The sequence below is a fragment of the Mangifera indica genome, chromosome 7, assembly GCF_011075055.1.
Source record: "Mangifera indica cultivar Alphonso chromosome 7, CATAS_Mindica_2.1, whole genome shotgun sequence".
Taxonomy (NCBI): domain Eukaryota; kingdom Viridiplantae; phylum Streptophyta; class Magnoliopsida; order Sapindales; family Anacardiaceae; genus Mangifera; species Mangifera indica.
The window spans coordinates 12,669,944-12,679,490 of NC_058143.1; the positions used below are offsets into that span (position 1 = coordinate 12,669,944).

Sequence of the window (9,547 nt, forward strand, 5' to 3'; positions counted from 1 at the left end):
GAGGTGACGGTGAAGGGAATGATGGTGGAGGCATTTCATTCGTCGGAGACGGTGTGGACTGTGGCGCACTATTGCTCGGTGAATCGTCAGAATCGGACAACAGCTCTGGTGTGGATGGTCTCCGATGGCCGGATTTTGCTGCTCGATGACGCTGAGAACGGGTTCGGACCATGGTGTTCGGAATGGAGGAAAGGGGGCTGCTAGGGTTACGTTTTAGGTGGAGAGGAATTTTGGAGGCATGTGTTTATTGATTATGTCTCTGGAAGCAATTAACCCAGCCCTTTTAATCACACAAATGCATATGGCCCCCTTGGTTTCAAGCAAATATCAAAGCCAAAAGTTGGACTTTTGACAGAAATACATAACCCAGCTCCAGATTACCAAACTGCAGATTCCTCCCCTCGTGAACATTTACAAAAGGCTAATTGAGACTGGCAGGAGGAAGAAGACGATTGAACAGTAACCTGAAAATAAAATAAAATAAACCCAATAAAAAAAATCATAAAATAATTGCTAATTAACTCTCTAAACATACTAAAACCGAAATTTAAAACGAAAGATTGAACACATAAACCGAAATTAACGCAATTGTTGAGAAAATTAAAATTGAAACATTAATCAAAATTAAGCTTGGGTTGCCTCCCAAGTAGCGCCTTTGTTTACAGTCGTCGGCTCGACGTAATGCCTTCATCTATTCATCCATGTACATGGGATCTTTCAGCTCCACTTCTCCAACGTTTTCAGTCGGTACTCCTTCGTAAAACATTTTGAGTCTGTGGCCATTAACTTTAAATACTTTCGATGTCGTTAAGCTCTGAATCTCCACTGCACCATGAGGAAAAACGTTAGTAACAACGAACGGCCCAATCCAACGAGAACGTAATTTACCTGGAAATAATCGAAGTCTTGAATGATAAAGGAGAACTTTTTGGCCAAGTGAAAATTCTTTTCTGGAAATCATTTTGTCATGGAAAGCTTTTGTTTTCTCCTTGTAAATTCTAGCATTCTCGTACGCGTCATTGCGAATTTCTTCTAATTCTTGCAGCTGTAATTTCCTATGTTCGCCACTCTCATCCAACTTCATATTGCAATGCTTGACAGCCTAATATGCTCTGTGTTCTAATTCAACTGGAAGATGACAGGCCTTACCGAATATTAACCTATACGGCGACATCCCAATTGGCGTTTTGTATGCTGTTCTGTATGCCCACAACGCATCTTCCAATCGCAAACTCCAATCCTTTCTGGTCGGACCAACTGTTTTCTCTATAATTGATTTAATTTCTCGATTCGAAACCTCAGCTTGTCCGCTAGTTTGTGGATGGTACGCCGTAGCAATCTTGTGTGTTACACCATATTTTTTTAGCAGCGCCTCTATTGTTCGGTTGCAAAAATGTTTTCCTTGATCGCTAATTAGAGCCTTCGGAATGCCGAACCTGCTGAATATGTTAGATTTAAGGAAACCTGAAACAACTTTAGAGTCATCAGTTCGGGTAGCTTTCGCTTCTACCCATTTCGAGACATAATCAACTGCCAATAAAATATAGACGTAACCAAACGAAGATGGGAAAGGCCCCATGAAATCAATACCCCAAACATCAAAAATTTCGCAAACTAAAATAGGAGTTTGAGGCATTTCATTTTTCTGCGAAATATTACCTGTTTTCTGACAGCGTTCACAAGATTTACAAAATAAGTACGTGTCTCGAAATAAAGTTGGCCAGAAAAATCCACAATCCAGAATTTTTCTTGCTGTCCGTTTTGCTCCAAAATGGCCTCCACAAGCATACGAATGGCAGAAGGTAATAATAGAAGAAATTTCAGTTTCAGGTACGCACCTTCTAATAATTTGATCAGCGCAACGTTTCCATAGATATGGATCGTCCCATACATGATACTTTGCATCATTTTTTAGTTTATCTCTTTGAGCCTTAGGTAAATCAGTTGGCAGTGTGTTAGTAACTAAATAATTCACCATGTGTGCGTACCAAGGCAGCCTGCAGCTTGCTGAAAATAATTGCTCATCAGGAAATTGCTCCTGCAGATCCTGCTCTGTTTTAACATGAACCAGACGGCTTAAATGGTCAGCAACACGATTTTCTTGTCCAGCTTTATCCTTGATCTCCAGGTCAAATTCACTCAGCAGCAGAACCCATCTTATAAGCCTTGGCTTTGCCTCTTTCTTTGTAATCAAGTACCTAAGAGCTGCATGATCAGAGTAAATAACCACTTTAGTACCCAATAAATAAGAACGAAATTTTTCTAATGCAAAAACAACAGCCAAGAGTTCTTTTTCAGTGGTCGAATAATTTTTTTGTGCATCATTTAAGGTCATTGATGCGTAATATATGGCATGTGGCACCCTTCCAACTCGCTGCCCCAACACGGCTCCTACGGCGTAATCACTTGCATCACACATTATTTCAAACGGAGACTCCAATTTGGTGGCTGGATTATTGGTGCAGAAGTCAGCAGCTGCTTCAATTTGTCAAATGCCTTTTTACAGTTTTCATCAAACTCAAAAGTCACCTCTTTCTGCAGCAGCTTACATAATGGCAACACAATACGTGAAAATTCTTTAATAAAACGTCGGTAAAAACCTGCATGGCCAAGAAAAGAACGAACTTCCCGCACACTAGCGGGGTAAGGTAAAGATTGAATAATATCAACTTTAGCCTTATCTACCTCAATACCCCTAGCTGAAACTACATGCCCAAAAACTATACCTTGCTCAACCATAAAATGACATTTTTCAAAATTTAAAACAAGGTTAGTTTCAATGCATCTTTGTAACACAAGTGTGAGATTCTGCAAACAGTTATCAAATGAGTCTCCGTGAACAGTAAAATCGTCCATAAAAATTTCGATAATGTGTTCAACATAATCTGAAAATATACTTACCATACACCTTTGAAAAGTAGCCGGCGCATTACAAGCTCCAAATGGCATTCGTCGATATGCAAAAGTTCCAAATGGACATGTGAAGGTTGTCTTCTCTTGATCTTCCGGAGCAATTGCAATCTGAAAATATCCTGAAAAACCATCTAGAAAACTATAGTAAGCTCGGCCAGCCAACCTTTCCAACATTTGATCAATAAACGGCAACGGAAAGTGATCTTTACGGGTTACCGAATTTAATTTCCTATAATCTATACAGACCCGCCACCCATTCTGAACTCGAGTAGGCACCAATTCATCATTCTGATTTTTTACCACTGTGATGCCGGTCTTCTTCGGAATGACTTGAACAGGGCTGACCCATTCGCTGTCTGAAATAGGATAAATTACTCCAGCTTGAAGCAACTTCAAAATTTCCTTCTTTACCACTTCCATCATTGGCGGATTCAGCCTCCTTTGTGGCTGTCGAATTGGTTTAGCTCCTTCTTCAAGATGAATTCGATGCATGCACGTAGAGGGACTGATTCCTTTTATGTCGGCAATGGTCCATCCTATGGCTGTTTTATGCTTCTTCAAAATCTGTACCAATTTTTCCTCTTGCTGCTTAATTAACTTGCTGGAAATAATCACTGGTAAGGTCTCCCCATCTCCAAGGTACACATATTTTAGGTGATTTGGAAGAGGTTTCAGCTCCAGCTCTGGTGCCTGCAAAACAGAAGGTATCAATTTTTCGTTAGATACTGGCAACTCAATATAAGATAAATTATCCGTATTTTTCAGCTCTCTGCACTCATTCATCGCTGCCACTGTATTCTGCACATCTGAAATTAATTTAGGTTCATCTCCTTCTTTCAAAATATTGTCCTGGTTAGCTGCTTCCAACTCATCTTCAGCATCAAAAATTTCTTGCGCTAAAGAATCAATTAAATCAACTGAATACACAGGAAAATCCACATCAGGATATTTCATAACATCATAAATATTAAATTGGACAGCTTCTCCATCAAATTCCATGGTCAGTGTGCCTTTATGAACATCAATTTTCGTTTTAGCAGTTTTCAGAAAAGGTCTTCCCAACAAAATAGGTGCAGATTGGTCATTATTTTCCATATCAAGAACATAAAAATCAGCTGGAAAAATTAATTTATCATTAACCTGAACAAGAACATCTTCAATTAATCCTTTCGGATATGTATTCGATCTATCGGCCAACTGAATAACTACACCAGTTTGTTCTAAAGGACCCAGATTAAGAGCAGAATAAATGGAATATGGCATTACATTAATGGATGCTCCTAAATCTAACATGGCCTTTTCAATTTTTGTTTCTCCTATGGTGCAAGGGATACAAAACATACCTGGATCTTTGCATTTTTCAGGAAGACTCTTTTGAATTATTGCTAAAACATTTTCTCCTACCTTTATTTTTTCATACCTTTTGAGTTTTTGCTTTCTTTTCAATGTACACAACTCTTTCAAGAATTTAGCATAGCGAGACACTTGTTTTATTGCATCGAACAGTGGGATATTGACTTCACACTTCCGAAAGGTCTCATATAAATCCGCATTGCTTTCGCACTTCAGTTTTAAAGCTTCAGGAAAAGGAGGAACAGGTTTGTATTCGCTGAAAGGAGGATATTTACCTGTCGCTACCTTTTTGGAAGGATTCTTTTCTACTACCGTTTCCTCTCTGTTTTCCACTTTTTGTGTTGGTACAGGTGGTTCTTTAATTGGCATATCCAACTCTTTTCCACTTCTCAGCACTATGCCGCTAGCATTCTCCTTTGGGTTCACCACAGTTTGTGACGGTAGTTTACTTGAATTTTGTGCTTCCAACTTATTGATTGCAGTAGCCATCTGGCTCATTTGATTTTCCAGATTTTGAATGCTGGTTCTGGTTTCCTGCTGAAATTTCACAGTGTTAGTAGCCAAAGTTTTAACAATATCTTCAAGAGATGTACCTAAATCAGAATTTTGAGTTGGTTGCTGCTGTCTAGGAATATAGGGCTGCTGATACGGCTGAAAATTATTCAAAGGCTGATTCGTATTTGCATTCCCATAACGAAAATTAGGATGATCTCTCCAACCGGAATTGTAGGTATTCGAATATGGATTATAATTATGATTTCGCTGCTGCTGTCCTAAAAATCCGCCCACTGCATTAGCATGTTCAGAGCAGTCCTCCTGAAGTGTTGGGCACATATCAGTTGGATGTCCTCCTGCTGAACAGATTCCGTAAACTTTCGCTACCTCTGTTTTTCCTACAGTCATTTGACGTACAAGAGTAGTTAGATCATCAAGTCGGCTTTCAAGAGAAGATATATTTACCTCATTGACGCGCCGAGACGAATGGTCTAATCTATTTCTAAATTGTTGTGAATTCGACGCCATATTTGCAATTAAATTTCGGGCTGCTTCAGGTGTTTTGTCGGCCAATGCTCCACCACTTGCCGCATCAATCATATTTCTCTCATTTGATAGAAGTCCTTCGTAGAAATATTGAATAAGTAGCTGGTCACTAATTTGGTGATGTGGACAACTTGCACAAAGTTTTTTAAAGCGCTCCCAATATTCGTATAAAGATTCTCCAATATGCTGCCGAATGCCACAGATTTCTTTCTTTATGCTGGCTGCTCTTGATGCTGGAAAAAATTTCTGCAAAAATAATCTTTTCATCTCATGCCAAGTAGTGATACTTCCAGCGGGTAGATAATACAACCAATCTTGCGCATCATCTTTCAAAGAAAACGGAAAAGCCCTCATCTTGATTTGTTCTTCGGTTACTCCATTCGGTTTCATTCCGGTGCACACCACATGAAATTCTTTTAAATGTTTATGAGGATCTTCACCTGCGGAACCACGAAAAATAGGTAAAAGATGAATTAGTCCAGATTTTAATTCGAAGGTGGCATTAACATCTAAATTCGGAAAAGTAATGCAGTGTGGTTGTTGATTTAAATTTGGAGCAGCAAGCTCTCGTAAAGTCTGATTTTCAGCCATGTTTCCCTCTGTTTCGTGAACTGATTTGTGTGCTTGCAGTCTCCTTTTCGCTTCTTTTCTCAGCCCTTTTGCAGTCTTTTCAATTTCTGGATCAAACTGTAAACTAGCTTGTTTCAAAGATCGCGTAACGAACATACAAATTAAAAACTCCCCGGCAACGGCGCCAAAATTTGGTACGTGCTGTCGTTGACACCCAAATTAAATCCTAAATTCCTACAACAAAAATGTAGTAAAGGAAAGTAGGGATCGATCCCTCGAAGAGCTTTGATTAGTATGCCGTCACAATTAAATTGAAACAAATAAATAAAAAGGGGGTTTTGAAGTGAATGCAAATTATAATGAAAAACAATAAATAAAAATTCAGTAAAATAATCAAAAAGGAATAAATCGATTTAACAACCATTGGTCTTCGGTCACATCCACCAATGGAACTACGATTGATCATCGAAACCATAAATATCAAATTAATTAATTGAATATTCGTTGTGGTATTGAATTAACCTGTCATTCCTTACGATTAGTTAACCAAAAACATGTATTCCAATTAACCCTTATTGATTAATAATTCGGATACGATCTCGAATTTAATTAAACAATAGCATTACGAATTAGAAAGACCAACGAAGCAAGATAACACAAACGTACGACGTTGCATTTAATCCAGTTGATTATTTTCCTAGGATTTAAAGTTTCTGACGCAGCAAACGATAAACCTAGTTGCCACTTCGATTAGGTGGGTTGAACAATTACGGATTCAGCACCTAAACTAGCAATAGATTATATTAATTGATAAACTAATTGCGCACCTTAGAAATCAACCAACACAATCATGAAAAATAATTCAGAAAGATAACCAATACTCAAATAATTAAAAGATGCATTAAAGAACAAAAATAAATCTCACAATCATTGTAGTTCCATGGTTTCAGATCCCTTCAACCAAGATAAATTATTCAGCCACTGTAGACCATGTTTTTCTCTCTAATTCTCTCAGTACAATGGTTGATAATTCTCAAATAAAAATAAGAGTATATATATTGTCTTCCTACTAAAAATCTGGAAATTGAAACTAATCTCCTAATCCAATCAAGCAAAGTGATACATATCTTCCCAAAAAGAAAGGAAAAGGAAAAGATATATATTTTTAATATAAATCCTTCTTCCAAAAATATCATTCCTTATTTAGCTCAATTAATCCTCTTTTCCAGCTGGAGATTATCCTTTTCCTAGGAAGCAAATCTTAATATTTTCTGGACTCTTGCAGCTGATCTGGGCGTTCAGATCTGCTTTCCGGATTCTGCTCTCTTCTTTCACGTGCCCACGCCTAGTCTGCATTACGAAATTTCCAGTTTAATATATCTACTCCAGTTTTTCCTCTTTTTGGCCCTATTTATTCCAAAATTGCTCAAAGCTTCCTAAAAGCAAAAAGATAAGTAATCCTATTAGATTGCATCAAATTTCCACATAACACAAGGGAATTATAAATTAAAATAGTAACAATTAATGGCCTTATCAGGCACCTTTGTCCAGAAGCCATGGTGAGTATGTCAATTGTCCTTGCATAACATTTTGATTCGACATGTGAGAATACATAGGTTGTGACATTGGAGAAGAAAATAGACCTTACAACATAGAGGATAATTTGCCCATGCTATATTTCCCTAGGGATTTGTAACTTGCCTTAGAGCAAACCTCCTCCTATACTTGTCGACAATATGATTTTAGTACCCATAATTTGACATGGTCTTTTATTCTTGCGAGATCCAGAATTATTCTTGGGAGATCCAGAATTATTGCCATTATTTCCTTGATTTTGAAATTGACTTGATAAAGAGACTAATTGTTATTTGTTGAAGATGACTTGATCACCAAATTTGCAAGAGAAGTTCATGTGTGCTTTTGTCTAAAAATTTCATGCGTAAGAAGTTGCCCATGTAATCCATGAAAAGTGATAGGAGACTTACGGAGATTAAGAGTTGTGATTATTGAATGATAATTGTAATACCCTCAGATATATTCCAGGGGCAATTACGTCTTTTAACCCTGTTTTGAGATACTTCCCATTTTTTTTAATATATATATATGTTATGTATGGGTGTGCTTATATAAATATATATATATATATATATATATATATATATATATATATATATATATATATATATATATATGTATATAAATATTAAAAAAAAAAGAAAGAAAAGTCAATATATATGTTTGGAAAGAAAAGTCAATAAAAAGAAATAAAAGAAACTTTACCTTTTGCTTTTTCCATCATTTTCCCGTCTCTTCCAGAGGAGGCAGTTTCTTCCTTTCTTTGCTGTGTTTTTGAAGGAAAGTAAGTAATTTGGAAGGGTTTTGGAAGATAGATAAGGAAGGAAAAAAAGAGTAAGCACTTTTGGAGCTTGGTAACCAAAAGATCTCTTTCTTTTTCCTTTTCCTATGTTTATATATATATTGGATGTATGTTATATGAATATATTAGTATGTTTTGGTGTTGATTTAAGGTAATTTTGGTGATAAAAGAAGTAAAACAAAGAGAAGGAAGCCAACTTGCAAAGATTTAGCTTGAAACAAGGTAAGGGGAATCATTCTTGATATGTTGCATGTTTTAGGCTTTTGGTTCCTTGGATCTATGTTATAAATGATGATTTTGAAGTTGAGGAATGTTGTTTTGCCATTTGGGATGTCTATGTGTGTTATTTTGTTCATGGCAGAAAGTTGCATGATATTTACAGTTTTTGCCACTGAGTTCGTCCCATGTTTTGACTGCCTTATCTGATGAATTATGAGTGCTATTATATCTTGTTGGAAATCTCTTTGAATCCTATTTCCAATGATATATAGATTGTATGAATTAGAGATCATTTGGATTGTTAAATATTGCATGAACCACAAGGACTGTTTTACCAAATAAACAGAGGAGGCAGTTTTTGCCACTGACTTTAGCTCACGTTTTGACTGCATTATCTATTGAATTATGAGAGCTATTATAGCTCGTTGGAAAGATCTTTGAATCCTCTTTTCAATGATATATAGCTTGTATGAATTAGAAACTGTTTGGGCTGTTAAATTGTATGAAAAAGAAGGCTGCCTTGCTAAATGACTGTTCTGTGAACAATATTTCGTAGTTATGGGCAAGGAAGAAAGAAAGAAAGAAAGAAAGAAAGAAAAGGATGAAGAAAGAAAAGAAAGGAAAGGAAAGGAAAGAAAGGAAAGGAAAGGAAAGAAAAGAAGAAAAGAAAAAGAAAGAAAAGCAAGAAAAAGGAATTTGGGGCTCAAGATTTAGGGGTCGTCCTAAGAGTAATGTCTGGTGAGTTATGAATAAATTTAGATGGAAGCAAAATTAGTAAGATATAAGACCTGCATGCATGCTATAAACTATGAGGGGACACTTTACACTACACCGCCGGTAGTAGGGTACGTCCGTAGTAGGACATAGACCCACAGTACAGTCTGCTCGCAGTAGAGCATGCTCGTAGTAGAGCACAATTCAGATCACAATTGGTGTAGTGAGAGAAAGGAAAAGAGCTCGAGCTTAGAAAAGTGTCAAACCCCTATAGTTAGCTTCTAGAAAGTATCAAATAGACACCAGGTGGGACAAAGTATGACCCAAATAATAAAGAATGAACTAGATTACGTCTTCAAT

The 9,547-nt window shown here is 36.9% G+C and overlaps 1 protein-coding gene and 1 non-coding gene across 2 annotated transcripts; one reads left to right on the top strand and one right to left on the bottom strand.

The window, feature by feature from the left end:
• Positions 1–540: 540 nt before the first annotated feature.
• On the bottom strand, positions 541–5,793 carry LOC123221488 (the record flags this gene model as incomplete). The annotated part of the gene is given in 4 exon segments (XM_044644333.1): positions 541–2,433; positions 2,436–2,695; positions 3,167–4,800; positions 5,086–5,793. Coding segments are annotated over 4 exon segments (4,344 nt in total), but the record flags the coding sequence as incomplete, so codon positions are not given.
• Positions 5,420–5,526, top strand: LOC123222230. The gene has a single exon (XR_006503554.1). It is a non-coding gene; the product is annotated as a small nucleolar RNA R71 (small nucleolar RNA).
• Positions 5,794–9,547: the final 3,754 nt, after the last annotated feature.